The sequence below is a fragment of the Hippocampus guttulatus genome, chromosome 2 (assembly GCF_054856545.1).
Source record: "Hippocampus guttulatus isolate MCC_2025c chromosome 2, RoL_Hgut_1.0, whole genome shotgun sequence".
NCBI classification, from domain to species: Eukaryota; Metazoa; Chordata; class Actinopteri; order Syngnathiformes; family Syngnathidae; genus Hippocampus; species Hippocampus guttulatus.
In genome coordinates this window covers 27,670,569-27,693,334 of record NC_141262.1, presented here as the reverse complement: position 1 = coordinate 27,693,334, position 22,766 = coordinate 27,670,569, and the positions used below count along the sequence as shown (strand labels likewise).

Genomic DNA, 22,766 nt, shown 5'->3' with positions numbered 1-22,766 from the left:
GAAAGGAAGGAAGGAAGGATGAGGGAAAGAAGGAAGGAAGGAAGCAAGAAAGGAAGGAAGAAAAGGATGGAAGGAAGAAGGAAGGAAGCTAAGAAGCAAGGAAGGAAGAAGAAAAGGAGGGAAGGAAAAAAGGAAGGATGGAGGGAAAGAAGGAGAGATGTAACAGCAAATTAAATTTTATTCTTTTTCACGTCATTCCATTTTCCGATGCGCTTATCCTCACAAGGGTCGCGTGGAGCCTCTCCCAGCCGTCTTCGGGCAGTAGGCGGGGGACACCCTGAACCGCTTGCCAATCGCAGGGCACAGATTGACGAACAACCATCGGTGGTCACGCTCACACCGACGGATCATTTTGAGTGTTCAATCAGCCCGCCGTGCGTTCGCGTCGCCGAGTGAGCCCCGTGTTGGTGTGCTGTGCACGAGAGGTCGCTAACCCGCTGTCCCGTCTCCTCGCCAGAGTGACCAAATGAATCCCATGACTCAGCTCTACTACAAGAAGGTGAGGGCCGACCGCACGCCGACGTCCGACGTCCCCCCCCCCAACCGCTCAAGTTGTTTCCGTTCTCTCAAGGCGACGTACTCGCCGTACCGCGACCGCATCCCGCTGCAGATCGTGCGGGCCGAGGTGGAGCTGTCGGCGGAGGAGCGCGCCTACCTGACGGCGGTGGAGAAGGGCGACTACGCCGGCGTCAAACATGCGCTGCGCGAGGCGGAGGTCTACTACAACATGGACGTCAACTGCCTGGACCCGCTGGGGCGCAGCGCGTTGCTCATCGCCATCGAGAACGAGAACCTGGAGATCATGGAGCTGCTTCTCGACCACGGCATTCACACCGGCGACGCCCTGCTCTACGCCATCAGGAAGGAGGTGGTGGGCGCCGTGGAGCTGCTGCTGTCGCACCGCCGGCCGAGCGGCGAGAAGCAGGTGCTTACGTCGGCTTACTCGACACATCTCCGACGCGAGCCGACGTCTTCCGAGCCGAGCGCTCGGCGGCCGCGGAAACAAAAAAAAAAGGGATGGTCGGACGTAGGCAAATGGTGGTGGAGTTTGGATACGGCAGGGAAAGACAGATAAGATGTGATCCGGGCGGAATGAGAGAGGAGGAACAAGAAATGAGGAGAACGAGAGACGCGCACAGGAGGGAAGGCTCTCGCGCTCTCCTTTGATGTTTGTGTGCATGCAAATGCGCGTCTATTTTTGCTGGAAATGTGATGAGCAAAATTAAAAAAAACACTTTCTGGACTTGACTGTCAAGGGAGTGACGGTGTGTGTGTAAGCATGTGCTGTTTGGGTGCCCACCGGGGGCAGTTGTTCTCGCAGTCCTTCTCACATCTAGAGAAAAGTGCGAATTGAGATTAGGAAAGAGAGAGCGGAGGGTTAGACGAGGATGAGCGGCGGAGGCTGGAAGCGTCGAATACGGGGATGAGAAGAGGGTGTGAAGAGGACGACGCAGGATGCAGACGCGGGGGAGAAAGTGGGGCAGAAGGAAGGAGGAGGAGGAGGAGGAAACGGAGCGAGTGGCGGTAAAGATGAAAAGTAGCGAGCGGGGGGCTTGGCCCTCCCTCGGAGAGATGAAAGAGTCCGCGCGCGTCCTCCCCGCATCGTCGTCACGCGTGCTCGCCGCCGCACCATTTTGCAACTTGCTGCGATTCAGACGGGACGCTCTGGAGCCGCATCCGGCTCTTTAGCGCCCTAGTGGCACCCTGGAGCGTTTTCCAAAATGTTTGAAAATGGAAAGTTATGGGAAATATAGATATATTTTTGAATATGGTTTCTGTAGGAGGACAAACATGACACAAACATTCTTAACGTTTTCCAACACTGTATAAATGTGTATAAGAAATATTACATTTCAACATTTCTGTCAACGACGATTTGCGTCATGGCCTGCGTCACACGTTTCTAGGGCCCAGAGAAGCATTTTTAAACGGTACACGTGAGCTACGATGGTTAACACGCTGCAAAAGTGCGTCCCGTGCCTCGTTCATCTATCGCTCATGGTGGCATTCGTGTGTAAGTGTGTGCGTATGCGAGCCGTGTGCGGCAATAAAGTGTCGATTGCGGGGGGTTGCTTGATCGAAAAGTAGATCTTTGGTCAAAAAAAGGTTGGACACTGCTGCTCTACAGATGCATTGCAGGGAGAAAAAAAAAACGGAATCACGAAGGCTCATTGTGTATTTGTAGCCAACTTAGTCATTTTGAAAGTAGGCTAACATGGCTAAGCTAGCTACATACAGCAAGTGTTGCCTTCATTATACGGACTAAAAAAGGCTTTTGTTTTCTTGCGGCTCCAGACATCTTTTTTTTTGGTCCAGTATGGCTCTTTCAAGATTTTGGGTTGCCGACTCCTGTACTAACCCTCCGCAGGTGCCCTCGCTGATGATGGACAGCCAATTTTCAGAGTTCACTCCCGATATCACGCCCATCATGCTGGCTGCTCACACCAACAACTACGAAATCATCAAGCTGCTGGTGCAGAGGAAGGTAACGGCGGCCCGAGCGCCCTCGGCAAAGCGGGTGGCCGCCTTTGACCGACGGGGCGTCGTTTCCTCTCGAACTCTCGTAGGTCACCATTCCCAGACCGCATCAGATCCGTTGCGACTGTGTGGAGTGTGTCTCCAGTTCAGAGGTAGGTGGACGTCGCAAGCGGCGGATTCTCGATCCCAATTTACAGAGCGAAAGCCGTGCCCCTCAAGGTCCCCTTCCTGTACGCAGGTGGACAGCCTCCGGCACTCGCGCTCTCGACTCAACATCTACAAGGCTTTGGCCTCGCCGTCACTCATCGCGCTGTCCAGCGAGGATCCGATTCTGACCGCCTTCAGACTTGGCTGGGAACTCAAAGAGCTCAGCAAGGTCAGCTTTGTTTTATCTTCTGTAGGGGAGATCCCCTCAATGGGATCAGAGAATTCTTTCTCAGAACATAATGAACTCGTGCAAAACGGGTTCAAAAGTAAAAGATGAAACCTTTCTGCACTGTGCTATGATTACATAAAGATTGATCACTCCGCCCTTTGTTGACAGGAGTTTGTTGAATGTCACGGTGGACTCTGTCGCTACATGTTGGTCTGGTTGTTACATGGGCACCAAACACTGAGCGCTCAAGTATCAAATTATTGAGATATTATTTTTTCTCCAGAACAGCTTGACTATCCAAGCTACTTACCGGTAGTTGAAAAACTGGTACAAATGACCAATTATATGGAGAAAATGACCAAAATGGCGAACAGACGGAAACAATGGCCGTCATGTACAGTCGTTATATTTGTGGATATTCATAGATTTGATTGTACGGTTGTTGCCAAATCAACTGGACACCACACTCGAGACGTAAAAGTCACAAAAGGTTTTTTTTTTTGAACATGACATACTTTGAAATGAAATAACCGAACTTATGATACAACTTTCTAATACGAGCGGAAGCGTACGTTTGAAGCACCATTGTAAATCGTCGTAGGTACTTTGTGGACTCAAAATGTAACAAACGTAACGGAAATGTTTTTGAAGGGGGGGAAAAAAAAATATGTTGGCTCTCGAACTGGGTTACTATCGGCACTCCGAGGCCGACCGTGTTTTCTGAGGACCCCTCAAAGGACGTGAAGAGCACTGATGACTTTGACCACTCTGCCAGAGCACTTTAGTGTTCCGTGAGGAATCATCAGCGACGTTGGGGCAAATTAACCAGTTTCACTCAAGTGATCAGAAAATTATTTCTTTCCTACAAATCTCTCTGCCGCCGACACCAGTCCGAACAATTCAGTTCTCTTCCATTCAACGGCGGGCGCAATGAACCCATCGCCAGCTGTTGCCATTCATACCACAAAACGGGCCCAGATTGAATCCAAAGTACATCTGGGGAACACAGAATTTGCCGCTTCCTCTCTGCAGGTGGAGAACGAGTTCCGCCAGGAGTACGAGGAGTTGTCGCAGCAGTGCAAACGTTTCGCCAAAGATCTTCTGGACCAGGCCAGGAGTTCCAGAGAGCTGGAGACCATCCTGAACCACCGTGACAACGATCAGAGCGAGGAGCTCGACCCCCGACAGTGCCATGACCTGGCCAAGCTCAAACTGGCCATCAAATACCACCAAAAAGAGGTACGCCCAAAAAAAATTGACGGGCCACGGAAGTCACGTTGGCTCGCTTTTCCCACGGCACACCTGCCCATCTCTCACGGCAACGTGCTTTTGGAAATCACCGATCTAGCGAGACACTCGAAGCGCAACGGGCACAAGCCTTAAAACCTCAGACGAGAACGTCCTTTTCTGCGAGTGTAGCGAGAAGAAATGAAAAGAGAGAGCCGGGATGCCGAGGAAGCGAGTAAGATAACAAGCTGCAGCCAGTGTGCATCCATACAAAGAAAAAGAGGTTTAATGGGACAGAAAGAGGAAGCGAAAAACGGAGAGCTCGGGTGGGGGGGGATCAAGCGAGCGAGAGTGAAGATTTAATGGCGTGAAGAGAAGGCGCCCAAGGCGTGTTTTCGTCTGTCAGCCTGTTTCTCGCCGCTGCCGCCGGAGCCTGCAGCTTCCTTCGGCAGACGGGTACTGCCAGACAGATGAAAGCAGAAAGACGCGACGGCAGCGGAGGGATGCGGCTGGTGGGCGACGCTCGAGCAGCCAGTCGAGAGCGCGCTGACGCTCTCAAGTGACGGCAAAGGAAGTCGCTCATTAGTCGAAAAATAAACATTTGTACGGCGCAGACGAGAGGGCTCCGCTCGGCCCAATTTGTCACCCGAGAAATCGGCGCGAGCGAACGTCGTCTCGGATAAACGAGGCGACGACGACGGCCTCGAGCGCCGGCACCGAAAAAGATTTCATCGGCGCGGCGTGTCGCCGGAGCGTTTGCCGCGAGAGGGGCGGAGGTTGAGACGGAGGCAGACGCGCGGCGGGAGAGGATGCGGGCGGGACGTCTCGTGCCGTCGCCACGACGACGGCAGATGTTGGTAAACACGCGCCTCGTTAGCGCCGCTCGTACTTGGTTATACCCTGTCGCGAAGGGCTAATTTGAGCTTTGTGCGCATGCCGGCTCGTCAAGATGGAATATTATATCACCGCCTCGTCACCGAACCCCCCCCCCCGCCTGCGCGTGTCACTTTCATCCTCTTACCTGCCGCCGCCCGCTTTTATTTGAACGCCTCTCTGTTTGGGGATCCGTTATTTCTTTCGATGTGAGCGTGTGACGGAGGTCGCGCTAAGTGCTGCCACCTTGCAACGCTGTGATTGTCCGCGCAGGCTATGCTAGCGCGTTTTCTTTTGTGTTTGCCGTTGGATACGCTCTCTGAAACCATGCGGGGGACGTTTCAAATCGGCTTTTCATGCAGGAGGACCGCACGCGTCATTATGTACAGTACATGTGCTCGCGAGTCGTAGCGGCCAACAAGATGGCTGCCAAAGGCATTTTACATGTGTTTTATTGCACTTTGAATGAAACATTCGGCATTAAAGAGAAAAAGATGGGTCCCCGTTCTGTGGCAGCTGAGTTTTAGCTCGCCGTTTCACAGTCTGCCGCACAACATTTCAGCCTCCCCCCCTCTGAAATGTTTATTGCGCTCCTTTTGCCCGCGGGTCCGGCCTATTGATGTCCACTTTGCAGCAGATGTCCAAGTGCCTCGCAATCAAACAACTCATGTACAAAGACGTTTTTATTATTCCGACATAAATACGTAATGCTTTTGAGTATCCAATGCGACAGTCCGACAAATACAAATCCGATTCGGTCAAATTGCTGAATGTGGGTGCAAGTGTATCGCGCTTTATTTTGATTCTTTTTTTTTTTTTACAAAGCCACATCGACGTAGCTCGTTCAAACGTATCAGAGTGCCTTCATCACACCTGGATGATTGTAACGCACTTTACTTTGGAGTCAGCCAATCCTCCATGAAGCGTCTCCAGTTGGTCCAAAATGCTGCTGCAGGCCTCTTGACTGCTACTCGTAAGAGGGAGCACATCACTCCTACTCTGGCCTCCCTTTACTGGTTCCCGATACATTTTTGAGTTCTTTTTAAGATCCTACTACCCGTTTTCAAATCTTGAAATGGCCTCGCTCCACCTTACCTCTCTGAGCTCCTCCGCCCCTACTCACGAGACATTATTAGAGGTACCAAGAACTAAGCGGAGGCTCAGTGGGGATCGAGTCTTTTCCGTTGCTGGTCCCTCTCTTTGGAATGAGCGTTTCGACAAGCCCCCTCGCTGCCCGTCTTTTAAACTCGTCTCATTTCTATTCTTGGGCTTTTGACTCAGCGTGACTCAGACTTGATTTTTAGTTTGACTGTTTTTGTGCTTCCTACTGTCTTTGTGATGAATTATTATTTATTGTTGTATGTATATATTTGCTCCATGTGCAGTACTTTGTATACAGCGGTCGTCGTTTTAAAGTACTCTATAAATACAGGCGAGTTGAGTTGAGACGCACCGGCACGTTGACGAAGCGTATCAACACATGGACAGGTGAACCTTTTTTACTTTAAAATAACTTGAACCTCCATAAAAATCCACCCGTACTCCGAGCAAAGGCAGTGCCAAGGATGTTATATATTTTTTTCTCTTTGGTTCCATTTTAAATACATCTTCGTTCGCGACTTCCTCGCATCCTAGCTAGCACCAAACAACCGTAGTTCATGTCTCAGGTCCAGCGCGCAAGTTTGAAAACTCCCTTTTGCTTGTTGCCAGCACGGTGTTATGCGGCCAACAGCGGAGGCGTTCACTGGCCAAATATTCCCGCTGCAAGTGTAACAAGGGCTACGTCTGTTTTATAATTGCTAGAGATGATGAAACACTTTGGGGCAGACAACGGGTTTCTACTTGGACCAGTAAGGGGACACTAGGTTCGATTCACTGGAGCCAATGATGTCACCATTGAGGGGGTGGCATGGGCAAAGAAACAAGACAACAGTTGTAAAAACTTTTATATCAAACATAAACACGTGACAACAAAATTATTATCACGATAAACACAGTGAAAAAAAAGGTAAATAAATCCAATTTAGTCTCAACCTCTTAGTTGACCTTTCCTTCAAGCAAAATAATTTGTGATCACCTTTTTCAGCACCGGTGTGAGTTTCTTTTTTTTCTTTCAATCTGAATGAAATAACTAAACACAAAATGTTCTTGTCAACTCCTGTCGTACAAAATAAATTCTTCTAAACATCACCAACACAAATAAAATATAGTTTATCAAATGTAATATACTGTATGTTCTTTGGTTGGCTCGCCACCACCACTGTACCCCCTTTTCCAGCACTTTTGGAAGTCAGGGCACCGTAATGAATCCACTCCACTGAAGGCACGCTAATCCCAGCGCTGTCCTCAATTAGAACTCCACAAAAGACCCGGCCTAATAGGGCCGAGAGCACACGAGCGCCGGCAATAAAATAACTACAGTAATTAATATTAAGTACTTAATTCCAAGTACTGTGAGACGTTATTATTGACATTAATGTACACTCACCAGAAGAATGTTGAACGAGACTCCGACGACGTTATACGGTCGGCGAAATCCCGGCGGTACGGAAAGCTAACGGCTACGTTAGCCAGGTACAGTGCTCGAGGTCTAAGGAAGGTGACTACATTTTAGCAACAAGTGATTTTAAACGAAATGCGCATAACATGTTCAAGCCTCTGAGCACACTCACTGCGTAGAATGACTCTCTCTTTCTTCCGAAACACTTATTTACAACAGCCGAAGAATACGTCCGTTCGCGTTCAGGTCCCGTCAGAAAAAGAGAACGAGATAGGTTGCGCCGCACGTTCGTGACGTCACGAAGGTGAAAAACGGCACCTCTCATTCGCTGACACCCCACTAGTATTCTGTGCCCTGATTCGTTCGGGCCACGGCAATATTCAGTTCTGTTTAATTAAGCAAATTTTCACGACGCTACTCTTTTAGTCAATATAGATTTTGGTTATGTCCACTCCCCATTGCCTCATGCCATAATCCGGGTTACACAAGCACAGCGTAATCTGGCCAAATATTCTTGTTGCCAGGACAGCCATTAGCTGGCCAAATATTCCCATCACTACCTCGCGGGCGTCAACTCGAATGTAGCTTTCATGCAAGTGGAGAGGGCATCGGGGACGGACGGGATGTGCCATTCAAACGTTCCGTGATGTGTCCGCGTTTGTTCAAACACTTCACAGCACTTTTTAGCTCATTTGGACAACTTTTTGCTCTCTGCCGTGTTGCGCAGAGAGCAAACAGCAAACCCCCACCTTTCATGAATCAGATGCGCTTGGTTACAAAAGCAACAAAAGCCATAAAATAGTCTGACGCTGCCGTTCTCATTCTTGTCCTGGCACGTGACTTCTTTATCCATTTTTTTTTTGTTTGTTTTTTTGGAGGAACTTCTGTTTCTGGTAGAGTGCCGTGCAGAAGTTGAAAATGACATGGGGCCAAATAATGAGATGTGTTGCGTTGGGCCTCCGCATATCAAAATCGCAGCAAGTGGTCAACAACTTTCGGCAAGTGACGATGGGACAAACACTGACAAACTGGCTCGCGCTCACTCCGTGCACAATGCGGACTCTGCATTATTCATGCTCCGGTTGTACGGGCCGTGCCTTTAACCTTCAATAATTTAACGTGCTAGGTGGATGAACGCGGCGGCGGCGTGATCAACATCACGCACGCACACACACAAGAGAAAGTAAAAATCACCACACGAGCGCTGCCTTTAACCTCCATTTAACCTACATTCCAACTTTCATGTGTGTGCGCGTCTCTAAATCATTCAATATAATTCATTTTGGTCGTTAAGCCTTTGATCGGCACCTGCTTAAATATTAACGCGCTGCGAGCGTGTGCCTGTGTCAGTCACAACCGTCTGTGCGGCGTAAGCGCTCGCGTGCTCGCGTTCCAAGTCATCAAACAACATCTTGAAGGGAAGTCTGAGCGCGTACGATGCGGTCTTTACATCCGGCGCTCGCGCGGTGACGACGCCCAGCGAATGATCGGCGGCGCAAAACGCTCCGTTCACATTTGCATGGAAGTCGCCAGCTTGAGTCGGTGTTAGCATAGCCTTGGCTTTGCACATTGCAAAATTGCAAGATCACATCTGGCCCGATTGTGTTCAGCAGCGCCCTGTAGCGTAGCCTCAGTTAGCATATTGCTCGCTGGAGAGGACAAATGGCTCAGCAATCAAATTAGCTGCAAAGTCATTCTGGTTCCTCCAACGGTGGGCTCGCGCCGTTATTTATAATCGGGCCCAACAACCGTTTTCAACAGATTTGATTTATTTATTTAATTTTTGTTCATCTTGAAATGATTTATTCTGAAGTTACTTCTTCTATTTACCTTCTTAAATAATTGGGCCACGACAGATGCAGACAGACAACATCGCCCTACTCACAAGCACATGACTCAGTAAGATGCGATACGTTTCTCACAGAGGATAAAGAAGATACGCCTGGGAGTATTCTTACATTGTCCGCGTCTACTTGTGTTGTTGCACGGTTTGCCTTCAAAGAGCCGTCGCAAAGTCGTTTTCTGACTTCCTACAAAACGCAAGAGATGTTTTATTGTTACGGGTTTGGAGGTGAAACAACTCCGTTCGCGGAAAAGGCTGCTGGAAATCGAAAGCTGTGAAATAAATGTCTGCCTTCGCACCGCGGAGGCTGCGTGGCATTTCTTCGTCGTGCAGAATCAATCTCGCGTTTTCTTGTAATCAGCTAACTGGGCAAACATGCCGGCTCAGCGAGTAACGGAGAAATGTCAGATTACGAGTTTGTCCGGGTGCTGCTCGGCGGGTTAACACCAGTCATCAGAACTTTCCATTAAGAGTTGACGAAAAGGGAGTTTGGGCCCCTCAGCGGAGAAGGAGGCTTTCCGCTCAGCTCGTTTCCTCGTCCGAGACGGCTCCCCGGAGTCGCGGCATGACGGCCGGGTGCTTTTATTAATTACATTTATTCAAAGAAAGACAAATTAATCCACTCGGCTTTGTCTCTGTCGTCAGCGAACTGGCTGCCGGGAATGTTCACGGCGAGAGGCGTTTCATGCGCCTGGACTGGCAACGCTCTCATTCTCTGAATCATCCTCGTGTGCGCTCGGGAGTTGCGTTTATTCATTTAATTCTTTCTTTTAATGTCACCGGAAAGTTGGCTGCCAGCGGCTCGGATTTCATGTTTGCTTCGTCTACGCGCCGAAGCCAATTCACGGGGTCATCTGCATGGCCTCGATATCGTCTGAGAGCAGGCCCGGACGCAACTTTGTTTCCAACTCGGACGTCGCCGAACACCGAGCGAGGTGGGGAAAAAAAACTGAGAAAAGAGCACGAGGCGAGAGGCCGACGCCCTCATTAGCATACGGTCGCCATAGCAACAGGAAACCAAACCGGGGCAGAAACCGACGGGGGCGAGTCGACGCGACTTGAGACACAACGGCAAGGAAAGCTACGGAAGCGCGAGAGCCGTCAAGCGCCGCGTGGACAAAAATGGAGCCGTGCTTTCCTACACATGCAAAATCAAACGACCGCGTAAAAATAATCATTTCCGAAAAAAGGCTTAGTTTCTAAAACCGCCAAGTGCCAGACGCATTGTGTGAAGTTATCATCATCCCGTTGAAAGAGAGTGTAAAATAGCTGCGTGAAAGTCCGAGAGAGATTCTCATCACTCGTCCGGGGAGATTTTGGGCATCGCGTCCCGACGTTCCGCCACCAAGCCTTCGTTGAAGTTGTCGCAGTCAAACCGGTCGACATTCATTTATTCATTTTCAGATCCGCTTTTATCCTCACAAGGGTCGCGAGGGGGGTTGCTGGAGGGGACACCCTGAACCGTTTGCCAACCAATCGCAGGGCACACAGAAGAACAACCATCCGCACTCACACCGGGGGACAATTTGGAGTATTCCATCAGCCTGCCATGCATGTTTTTGGAATGTGGGGAGAAAACCGGAATACCCGGAGAAAACCCACACAGGCCCGGGGAGAACATGCAAACTCCACACTGTGTACTGGGATTGAACCAACCACTGGCCGGTCGACATTTGTACACTCATTCCTTCATTTCTATCCGATTGAATCAACAAACAGGACCCCTCCCCGTTCCTTTACAGTTTTCAGTAGTGCGAGCGAGGTTGTTCTCGTCTAGATTGAAGCATACATGGGCACACGTGGGCACACACATACTCCTTCACCACACGCGGACCGTTCCGTTCGGGAAATACAAATCTGGGCGTGGTTTGCCAGCCCCTGAAATGAGGCTCTTTCGCGGGTTTCAGAGGTCAGGAAACAAAAAAAAAAACATTTGCGTTGTCTGAAATAATCTGTTCCTTATTTACGAGTGGACAATGTGGGACCATATTTATATGGACTGCATTGAGAATGAATTATGCTTTTAATAACTGTTTGCTATTTCTATGTGTCACAAATCTCTCGTCAATGATTTGTTCCATTTTGAAATGCAAGTGCTTTGATTAATTCTTTTTAAACATCTCAGCCTCATGTAACTTTTGAGCTCAGGTGTTGGACGGATGTGGGACCGGTTACAGATGTCCGCTTTTGAACTCTTCAAATGCGGGGAGGGATGAAGACGAACGGGGGGGGGGCGATCATGAAATGATCCCAGTCGCTGTCTGAAAATGTGCTCCGAGCATGAACAGAAGCGCTGACTTGCATCCCGGCGCGTGTCCCCCCGCAGTTTGTGGCGCAGCCCAACTGCCAGCAACTGTTGGCGACGCTGTGGTACGACGGCTTCCCGGGCTGGAGGCGGCGCCACTGGGTGGTCAAGCTGGTCACCTGCTTCATCATCGGGCTCCTGTTCCCCGTCTTCTCACTGGTAGGCTGCAGCCAAGTTGTCCCCCCCCCCGGGGGCGGGGGGTGCGAGCGCCGCGCCAAATCTGTTTTCTCCACGGCACAGATCTACCTGTTGGCTCCCAAAGGCGCGCTGGGACGCTTCATCAAGAAGCCCTTCATCAAGTTCATCTGTCACACGGCGTCCTACCTGACCTTCCTCTTCCTGCTCCTGCTGGCCTCGCAGCACATCGCCCGCACCAACCTGCACATGCAGGGGCCGCCGCCCACCATCGTGGAGTGGATGATTCTGCCGTGGGTGCTGGGTACGCGTGCGCTTCCAAAGCTTTGCTTGCTCGCGATGACACCCCCCCCCCCCCCGGCAGAGAAAACCACGGGACCGCGTCTCTCGCGTTAAAAAAAATACTCGGAACGGTTCCGTTGTGGGAACAGAGTGGGAAGTCAACAAGCAGACTTTTCACGGATGACCTCCAAGCTGTCACGAGTTTAGCGCAGTGGTCTTCGATCCTGTTCCTGGAGGACCAACCACCGCCCTGCCCGTTTTCCATCTCCCGCCGCTTAAAATGAGCGGCCTCGTTAGCCAGCTTCTGCACACCTTGCTGATCATCCGATCATTTGGTTCAGGTGGCGCTGCAGCCCGGAGAGGCGGAAAACGGGGGGAGGACAGTGGCCCTCCAGGAACAGGATTAGCACCTGATCCATACTCGCCCTGCGCTTGGCTGGAGAGCAGCCCGTGGTCTAGCCAGCTCAAACATGACATACGGGTCAGAAAATGGATGTCAGAAATTTACCAGCAGTGTGTGTGTGTGTGTGTGTGTGTGTGTGTGTCCCGCAGGATTCATCTGGGCAGAGATAAAGGAGATGTGGGATGGGGGGTTCACAGAGTACATCCACGACTGGTGGAACCTAATGGACTTCGCCATGAACTCCCTCTACCTGGCCACCATATCACTAAAGATCGTGGCCTACGTTAAGGTAACGCCATTTGTGTGTGCGTGTGCGCGCGCCAGTTTCCACAGTCCCTCGGCGCTCAACGGCATCGTCAAACGATGTGATTTGCTATTGAGATGCTTTGTATTGATACATACTTGTCTAAAAGCAAAATATGTGGTTGAAACACACACGCACACTCACTCACTCACTCAATCACCAGACGCCGAGCCATCTGCAGCATCTGTGAGCCACTGATGGTGCCGGGCCATCCTCCCACACACACACACACACACGCACACACACACACACACACACACACACACACACACACACGCGCACACACAGCCGTTAGACCTACATCACATGTCCATCCACAAAGGCACCTACACAGCTCTATCAAAGCAGCAGCAGTTGGTGCGTCCTATTGCACCTTTTGGCTCCCTTTGATGGTGATATTAAAGGCTTTGGTGGAGTGAACTCCGATTTGTTTCTAAATTTGAAGAGAATGAACTGAAAACCAGGCGCCGCCATGTCCACAAGGTCCCAGTCCAGATGAGACGGAAAAAGAAGATTTTTCAGGAGCACAACACCCTTCTTAGGCGGCAGGGAACCCTTTCGCTCTATTAACCGCGTGTGCAGATAAACCACAAAAAGAATTTCGTTGGTCGTCAGGTCATACGTGTCCAAAATTGTCTTCTCACAGACTGCGCTGTTGGCTGACATGGCTGAAAGAAACATTTGACAAATGGCCATTTTGAGAATCGGAAAAAACTTGATTTCAAGTTTCTTTGGAAGGACAGCGTTCATTTTCGGGAAGAAAAAAAATGCCGAGAACATACAAAGACCGGGAACGAAGTAGGCCTCGCTTGTTGGGGCTAAACCACAAAACAGTTTTTTCTGTTTTCCTGATCAGCTCGTTTTCGCGCGGCGCAATTTGCCACGCGCACTCACTCAGCTCGCCTGCTCTGCCGACGCCCCGAAAATGCGTCTTCCCTTCAGCTTAGGGCGCTGTCTTTAGAGCGCCACGTCGTCCGCATGAGTGAGTGGCGCGTCACCCCGGAGCGAGCTTTTCAAGTCCGCTGGGCCTCTTCCGCTCCCCACCAGTACAACTCATCTCGGCCCCGGGAGGAGTGGGAGATGTGGCACCCGACGCTTATCGCCGAGGCTCTCTTCGCCATCGCCAACATCTTCAGCTCGCTGCGACTCATCTCGCTCTTCACCGCCAACTCGCACCTCGGGCCCCTGCAGATCTCGCTGGGGAGGATGCTGTTGGACATCCTCAAGTTCCTCTTCATCTACTGCCTGGTAACCCGAGAGCTTTTTTTTTTTCCTCCTTGATAAATAAATGTTCGGCGACGCCATGTCGGGTCCCCTCGGACGGCGATGGGAGCGCGCCCGCCTCGCTTCGTCGGCCAAGAGGACATTACGGGCCGATTTCATTACAACCACAAGTCATTAACCCCGACGCTCCGGTTGGGCTCCTTCCCCACTCCGCCGTTCTTGTTACTGACTGCCGGGCACCCTCGAGTCCCAAAATCACTCCCCGGAAGGCGACAAATCGTCCGTTGCGTCTTGACGCCGCAGTCTGAAAAGCGTGGCCGTTTGCTTGCGCAGGTGCTGCTGGCCTTCGCCAACGGCCTGAACCAGCTCTACTTCTACTACGAGACCACCGCCTCGGAGGAGCCCAACAACTGCAAGGGCATCCGCTGCGAACGGCAGAACAACGCCTTCTCAACGTAAGCGGCGCCGCCCGCGTTCGCGTCTTCGCTCCACAAAAAAAAAAAAAGCCCCGCTCGCGTTCGCTTTCCATTGGGCGACTTCGCCCGACACCGTCATCAAGTCAAGAACGCACTTGCAAAACAGCTTTTGGGTCTTCGCGCGCGGCTTTCGTGTCGCAGGCATTTGTCGGATCTCCCGCGGTCGTCTATCGTGCGGCCGCGGATATCTCAACGAGTGCGCCGGTCGCCGCGCAGGCGGGCAAACGCAGCGCCGGAGGGCCTCCGGCCTTGCCCCCCCGGGGTCGCGTCAGCATTTATTTGTTTACAATGCACGCATTATTCGCTCCGCGTGCGAGCGTAGCTGCGAGGGAGGTAGAAAGTAGCGGCGGGCTCGATTTTGGCCAAAACAACTCCCGCGATCCCTCGTCGCTTTTTGTTTGATGCGCCGTCGCCAGAGGATTTTTGCGCTTCCCGGCTTGCGCTCAGGTGCGCCGCTCGCCCCCGCGTCTCATCTGTCCATCACGGCGCCCCGCTCGCGCGAATGCGTCGGAGTGTTTGCGGACGCGTCCGCGCGAGCAGCGCGCGAGGAGGCGTGAAAACAACTGGCGCCGGAACACCTCCGCCGTGACTGACAGATGACGATGCCGCCTGCCGGCGCCGGAAACGCGCTCGCATTTCGCACCCGATGAGGTCAATAAAGTAAAAAAGGGGGCGGGGGCAAAATGGAGAGGATGGCGAAATGGAGGAAACGCCGACTCTTGATCATCATGTGGCTTCTTTCTCAATTTGCAATAACGACGCCCGTGGCGTCACGCTCTGTCGCTTCTTTCATGGCCAGTCAACCCCCCCCCCCCCTCCTCATTTACACTCCCGCCGGTTGCAAATACGCACGGACACGCACGCGCACACACAAACACAAGCCGCTGTGAGAATAAATGTCGCCGTTGAATATTTGATGCAGCACAAATATAAGCAGCCGCAGGCCAACGCTCGCTCCAAGATGACGCCGAGCGCCGCCACCAATTGTTGCTTCATCAAAGATTCAACGAGTGGAGGCGGTGACCCGAGGGGACGGGGGGGGGGGGGCGATAGACGAGCAAGTGACGTGGATCCAAATCTGACAGGCAGCGAAGGGCCAGCGTCTCGCTTCTGCGCTCGAACGGCGGCCGCGCAAACGAGCTTTTGGTAATCTATGATTCTATCGATGACGCGGGTCCTCGCCCCCCCACCCGGGCCGAGCATCCCCGCCCTCCGCGAAGTCCTCCGTAACATCCGCCGACTCCACCGCTGCCGCGCTCGACGCTGCATTCCCGAGTCTCGTGATGCGTTCAAAAACACTCGGGAATAGCATTGCTCAGCAAAACCACAAACAACGAATTTGTGACGACGCCGTCAAAGCGCAAAAGCCGCAGAGGCTGATTCTTGCCGAGTCAAAGCCTGAGAATAAATCGGCTTTGATTCTGGGCCTCAAAGTGTCTTGTCGACGACTTGCCTCCAATGAGGTCTTTGCTTGAGGTCACATATCGCCTCAGAACCCGTCCGAACGCAAGTGCTTCCCATGTTTTGTTCTATTGGGAGTCAGAAATTCTTGAGAAACTGTTTTGTTTTGCCCCCCCAAAGACTTCTGACACAAACGAGATCTGTATCTACTGGAGTCAAAAATGGATTTTCGAGGTGTGCTGTCAGAGTGCCGATTACAACTCGAGATCCGCAGAATAGCGACGAAAAAAGACGCCACAGGCCGAAACGGAGGATTTGCGATCTTACGGCGCCGACGTTTTCTCGGTGTCCGCCCGCAGGCTCTTTGAGACTCTGCAGTCGCTCTTTTGGTCGATATTCGGACTGCTGAACCTCTACGTCACCAACGTGAAGGCCCGCCACGAGTTCACCGAGTTCATGGGAGCCACCATGTTCGGGACGTACAACGTCATCTCGCTGGTGGTTCTCCTCAACATGCTCATCGCCATGATGAACAACTCGTACCAGCTCATCGCCGTGAGTCCCGTGCCGACAAGTCGCCACCCGCCGTTCGAATGTGACGTCACGCGCGTCGTCTCCCTCCCCCCGTCCGTTCAGGACCACGCCGACATCGAGTGGAAGTTTGCCCGCACCAAGCTGTGGATGAGCTACTTTGACGAAGGCGGGACGCTGCCGCCTCCGTTCAACATCGTTCCCAGCCCCAAGTCCGTCTGGTACCTGCTCATGTGGCTCCACGACAAGCTGTGCGGCCGCGGCCAGCCGCCCGGGGAGGACCCGCGCAAGTGCGAGAACCTGCGAGAGTTCACGGTGAGCCGAACCGAGAGCCGCGCGGGCGAGCTCGCTCCTCCGTCCACTCCCAACAGTCATCAGCTGTTCATCCAGAGGAGAGTTAAACGCGTTCCGATTGAACACGTTTTACAGGCTGCTCGCCACCGCCCCCCCCCCCCAGCCCCCAACCCTTCTCACACAGGCATGTTCATTTCATCTGAAGTCAGCTGAGTTATATAAGCCAAGCAGCCCACATGAGTTCACAGAGTACTGCAGAGATCTGATTGCGAGCGTGTGCGTGCATGCGCACGTGTGTGTGTGTGTGTGTGTGTGTGTGTGTGTGTGTGTGTTTTCAACGGTGTTCTTCTATTTGTAAATTCACTCCCAACCATGCGTGCAATAACAGCTGCTATTGAGGTTAGAACGCTAACTGTGACAAACATCAGTCCCTGATTTCTTGACTTTGCCCCCCCCCCCGCCACCCCTTCATTCTCTCTCTCTGTAGGAGCGTCACGCTGACAGTCTGATCCAGAACCAGCATTACCAGGTGTGTAAAACGCAAGGCTTCACTTGAACCGTATTTACGACACAAAGCGAGCGAGAATCCGAAAGGAACGGCAACGGCGGGTTTGGCTCGCTGTGATTGGATCCTCGCACCGACGAAATGCGTCGTCATTGGCGCAGCCGCCGCAGGTGTCGCTTGCGGGGGGGTGATTCTCTCGCCGAGGTCGGAGTTGACATTTCCTCCCACTTGGTACCAAATCCTGGCCAGATGTTTTCCACGAGGCTCATGCGCGGGACACGTGACGCCACGCGACCCCCCCCCCCCTCTCCCCCCGGGCACGCTTTGAGCATCGAACACTAATGTTCTCTTTCTACCAGGAAGTGATACGAAGTCTGGTGAAGAGATACGTGGCCGCCATGATCCGCAGCGCCAAGACGGACGAGGGCCTGACGGAGGAGAACTTCAAGGTGGGCGCCTGCACGCAAATTATGACGCAACAAATTAGAACGGCGATTCCCAGCAAGTGATCAGAATTCTCAGATTTCACTTCGAAGTCGGCACATCTCAACAGGAAAGCAACCCTGCCAACAAAGCGTTGCCTCTGGACGCGAAGGTTGCGTCTCGAGCGGCTGCTCTTCTTCAACGTCCTGATGATGTTCTTTCGGGTTTGTTTCCAGGAGCTCAAGCAGGACATCTCCAGTTTCCGCTACGAGGTCCTGGACCTCCTGGGCAACCGGCGTCCTCCTCGCCGCCACTACTCCTCCTCCAGCGACATGGCGGCGCGAGACGACGGCGGCGGCGGCGTGGCCTCGGAGGACGACAGCGAGCCGGGCGACACCGACCAAAGGTCAAAGGGCGTGACCTTCACCGTGCCGCTGGAGAGGGAAGACCGTCGGCCGGGGCCCGCGCTCGGCGTCTCCGCCTTGGTGCGCTCCATTTCCGGGATGAGCCGGGTGGAGCGCGAAGGCGAGGTGGGGCGGGAGGAAGGCCTGGTCTGGGGGGGGGAGCTGGAAGAGAAACCAAAGAGCAACGGGCTGAAGGCGACGGCGGTCCCGCCTTCTGCCACCGGCGCCCTCCCCTCGCCGCCGCCGTCGTCCTCGTTCTCCTCCTCGCTCTCCACCTCGCTGGCCCGCACCAAGAGCCGCCTGCAGCGTCTGTCGGCGCCGGCGGCCAAGACGGACTCCTTCAAGCGCCTCTCCTTCCTCTTTTCCCGCTCCAAGCGCTCGCCGCTGCCCCTCCAGTCCCCGCCCTCCTACACCATCTCCGACGGGCTGCTCCTCCCGCGGGGCGGCCACTCGGACTCGGGACTGGACCGCGCGACCAGAAGCGAGACCCGCCTGAACGAGGTGGGCCGCCCCGTGGACGCCAACAGCTCCTCTTTCTCGCCACGGAGAACAAACGGTCGCGACGTGCTCCTGACGCTGCCGCCGCCCCCGCCTTGTCCCTGCCAGTCGCTGCACTGCGCGTCCAACATGTCCGAGTCCAGCTCGCGCCTCTTGGACTCCAGCGAGGACATTTTCCAAGGCGGCGGCGGGGGTGGGGGCGGCGTGGAGGAGGCGGCCGGTGGCGGCGGGGTGATGATGATGATGATGGGCGGGTGGGTGGGGCCCTGCGATGATGTCATCGAGGACGGCTGCGAGGTCATTGAGGACTCGGTCAGCACGCAACTTTAGAACGGCGTTGGGCTGGCCTAACTTTTTCTTTGTTCCAGCGCGTTGCACAGGGATGGCGCCCGAGAGCCGAGGCTGCGTTTCCACTGCGGGTCGTTGGTGCCCTCTTCCCGTTTCATGCCCAAATCCCACCTTTCTTATTTACCAGTCATCCATATCCCAGATCACTGTGTTGACATTGACCGAACACACAAAGTGACCCGCATGCGCACGCTCTCGACGTGCACGTTAACACCGACACAAAGCGCGTCGACATCACGCCTCAAATGTACAGCCCGTTTCCCGTCTCGATGCGAACGTCCTCCATATTTAACAATCGCTGCTTTTCCTGTCGTTTGCAGCGGCTGCGCATTCTCGGATGACGGTCGATCCAATCTTTTGTTGGCATTGACAGATATCACAGAAGCCTGAGTCCAATCTGATGAGATCGGATCCCACGCATCATTTTTTTTTCTCTCTCGCTCTCTCTTTCCTGCCACCGGAAACAAAAATGCTCGTAATTCTGTCGCTAGAACCATAATGTGTGAATCCAGCCTTTGTGAGTCGTCGCCATTTTGCCATGGGGGGCATGCGGCAGCTGTGTTGTCATCCATGTCCGGCGAGGGATGGCGTTTCATCATGTTTCACGTTGCAATAACGCCACATCAAATACACGGAATGGCATTCCTCGGAACGTATGCCACGGTGTGAGAAACGATGCCACCGGATGTCAAGGAGCATCTTTGTGAGCAGCGCAAAGCGGACAGCGTGAAGGTCAAGGAGGACAGAAGAAGTCGCGGAAGGTCAAGGCCAAGGCCGTTTTCCCTTTAACCACTTCTAACGGCCTTCTCAACCCACTGGAATGGTTGGAACGTAGCCTGAAGAGACCAAACTAAAAGGACAAAGGGACCCCGCCCCGCCTCCCCATGCCTCCTCCAACCACTGTTGTGATAACCTGCACTCCCTTTGCCCCCCACCCATCCCCCTCTCTCTTTCTGCACCCAGCAGGGCCAAGGAACGACATTCTACCCCAATAACACTTATACTAGTAATAATTACACTAATAATAATATTAATAAGGACTACTCTGGTTTGTCTTTTGCTTTGTTGCGAGCCTCCGAAATTGCGGCTTCTCGTTCAGTTCTTCCTTGACTTTGTACCACTTGGAGCTGCTCAATAAAGCGACCGCGTTGGAGTTGGACAGGAAGCGGCGAGTGTGGACATGCAGCCGGTGGAGACTTTTTTTTTGTCTTTTTTTTTTTAATTTATTGATTTTTGTTGTTGTTGTTGGGGTTTTTTTTTTTTGCTTGCCACCAACTCCCAATCAAATAACAATGTGGGTCACATTACTCTTATTTAGACGTTTCCACCAGTCCACAAGCATGGGCAGACCAACTTATGCATGTTTGATCACATCACAACACACACACACACACACGTCATGAAGTGAGGGAAGGACGTAGCCCTCTCTAATAGAAAAGTAGTGCTCTGCTGCCATCTTGTGGCATTTATCAAGTTTTGGGGTGGGGGGGCAATTGGCGTCAGGGCCTGGTTTCTATACCCGTGAATCAAAAAATCAAAATCCTATTCACAAATGTCACTTGTTCAGGAGCCACAAAAACCACCCATTGTGACATCCCAAAATCCGTGCCTGTAACCATGGCAACCTGGAAGGCAGTTGTCACAGCTCTGGACGCTACCAAAACGGGGGGGGGGGGCATCGGCTAAATGTGCTCCGTGTGTTTATTAATTGGCTCACCCACGTGGTACGTTTTTTGGCGTTGGCATGGCAACCGTGCAATCAGCGGAGCGCCTCTCCGCACCGATTTGGTTTGACGATCAATCGTGTCTTGCCAATCGCCATAACGATCTGTGGTGAATGTCACGCCTCTTAAAGGACATGCACATTCCCTTATTGATGAGTACTGATCACTGTAAAACTGGTGAACACACACACAAGGTTGAGAATTCATCATTCTGTTGGGTCAATGTCAGTAATGGCTGCCTGATCCCTGTGTGTGTGTGTGTGTGTGTGTGTGTGTGTGTGTGTGTGTGTGTGTGTGTTGTCTCATCGGCCTCTCGAGAAGAGACAAATCTCCTTCAGTGACATACACGTTTAGACAGCAGTGTCTCTTGAGGGAGCGGTTTCATCATGCTTTATTCACACTAACACACGTGTGTGCCCTCTCTCACACACTCATACACACACACACACACACGATACGGACTTTCACGAAAAGATTTATGTTCCTCCAACAGAAGGAAAAAAACAAGGACAAAATCACATGGGGCACTAATAACCACACTGTGTGTGTGTATGTGTGTGTGTGCAGGTACGATTAATTACAGTCCCAAAGTAGTGACATAGAAATATTTGTGTGACATTTAAAGAGCACCCGCACCCCAACTGCCCCCCAGGACCCATACAGCGAGCACAAAAAGTGTCAAACAATTCCGCCTTTGCAGCGACTTGTCCAACAGACACACACAGACACAGACGTCAGGTGCCCCTCTTCACCCTCGAAAGGGATTTCCAGCTTTAAAACAGAGAGAAAAAAAAAGGTTTCTTTTTCAACGTGAACGAATGTATGATTGTTATTTTTCTAGAAGCGGACAGCTGACACACGTTGTTGACTCTTTAATAAAGGCATCCTTACAAAAGTGCTTGTTTTTGTCCCCGTTTGAAGCACCTCAAGACAGGAGAATTGATTTCAATTTATTTGAATGAGTGGTCCCCGCCCCCGAATGAAAACTGCAATGACATACAATAGCTTAGCCCTTCAGTTTGCTGGCTTAATATTAAATAGCATAGTCGTGGGTGCTTTAACCCTTGAATTGACGGCCTGAACAAAAACCTGCAGCAACACATGAAGAACTAATGCAATGGCACTCACTGACATATTCTTCATCCTCTGCATAGAACGACTAATATTAGTGCTGCACTGATGATCTGATGAGCTGTCTTGTTTGCGTTTTAGAAGAAGGAGAAGCACAATGGTCAGGCGTTTTAACAAAAAAAAAAAAAACGACCATGTATAGTAAGGCGTTTTTAGACAAAAGAAACGACCATGGACAGTAAGGTTTTTTGGCCGAAAAAAAAACGACCATGTATAGTAAGGCGTTTTTAGACGAAAAAAACGACCATGAATAATAGTAAAGCGTTTTTAGCCGAAAAAAAAGGACCATGTATAGTAAGGCGTTTTTAGACGAAAAAAACGACCATGGACAGTAAGGTTTTTTGGCCGAAAAAAAACGACCATGTATAGTAAGGCGTTTTTAGACGAAAAAAATGACCATGAATAATAGTAAAGCGTTTTTAGCCGAAAAAAAAGGACCATGTATAGTAAGGCGTTTTTAGACGAAAAAAACGAGCATGAATAGTAAGGCGTTTTTAGACGAAAACAACGACCATGTACTATAAGGCGTTTTTAGCCAAAAAAACAACAACCGTGTGTAGTAAGGCGTTTTTAGCCGAAAAAAAACCCGACCATGAATAGTATGGCGTTTTTAGCGGAAAAAAAAGGACCATGTATAGTAAGGCGTTTTTAGACGAAAAAAACGACCACGCATAGTAAGGCGTATTACCCCGGAAAAAAAAAACGACCATGTATAGTCAGGCCTTTTTGGACGAAAAAAACGACCATGTATAGTAAGGCATTTTTGGATGAAATTTTTAGCCGAAAAAAACGACCATGTATAGTCAGGCGTTTTTAGACCAATAAAACGACCATTTATAGTAAGGCGTTTTTAGCCGAAAAAAACGACCATGTATAGTAAGGCGTTTTTGACCGAAAAAAAACCGACCATGTATAGTAAGGCGTTTTTAGCCGAAAAAAACGACCATGTATAGTAAGGCGTTTTTTATCGAAAAAGACGACCATGTATATATAGTAAGGCATTTTTAGCCGAAAAAAACGACCATGTATAGTAAGGCGTTTTTTACCGAAAAAAACGACCATGTATAGTAAGGCGTTTTTA

General features: G+C 51.6%; 1 protein-coding gene and 1 long non-coding RNA gene across 3 annotated transcripts in view; one reads left to right on the top strand and one right to left on the bottom strand.

The window, feature by feature from the left end:
• trpc5a (transient receptor potential cation channel, subfamily C, member 5a) overlaps positions 1-20,105 on the top strand; it is a 35,181-nt gene extending 15,076 nt beyond the window's left edge. Inside the window, exons 2-17 of one of the 2 annotated variants that reach the window (XM_086105186.1) lie at positions 458-499; positions 572-925; positions 2,369-2,485; positions 2,568-2,630; positions 2,717-2,854; positions 3,887-4,093; positions 11,624-11,761; positions 11,843-12,041; positions 12,572-12,711; positions 13,774-13,974; positions 14,284-14,405; positions 16,187-16,382; positions 16,464-16,673; positions 17,140-17,181; positions 17,517-17,606; positions 17,817-20,105. In XM_086105186.1, coding sequence (XP_085961312.1) covers positions 467-499; positions 572-925; positions 2,369-2,485; positions 2,568-2,630; positions 2,717-2,854; positions 3,887-4,093; positions 11,624-11,761; positions 11,843-12,041; positions 12,572-12,711; positions 13,774-13,974; positions 14,284-14,405; positions 16,187-16,382; positions 16,464-16,673; positions 17,140-17,181; positions 17,517-17,606; positions 17,817-18,812 — 3,246 coding nt within the window. In that variant the 5' untranslated portion in view covers positions 458-466 and the 3' untranslated portion in view covers positions 18,813-20,105. Of the gene's footprint in view, positions 1-457; positions 926-2,368; positions 2,486-2,567; positions 2,631-2,716; positions 2,855-3,886; positions 4,094-11,623; positions 11,762-11,842; positions 12,042-12,571; positions 12,712-13,773; positions 13,975-14,283; positions 14,406-16,186; positions 16,383-16,463; positions 16,674-17,139; positions 17,182-17,516; positions 17,607-17,816 lie in introns of both variants that reach the window. The other variant, XM_086105185.1, reaches the window with a different exon arrangement.
• LOC147209358 (uncharacterized) lies at positions 6,886-7,716 on the bottom strand. The gene is made up of 3 exons (XR_015100303.1): positions 7,627-7,716; positions 7,443-7,544; positions 6,886-7,328 (listed from the first exon to the last, which is right to left on the bottom strand). It is a non-coding gene; the product is annotated as an uncharacterized LOC147209358 (long non-coding RNA).
• Positions 20,106-22,766: the final 2,661 nt, after the last annotated feature.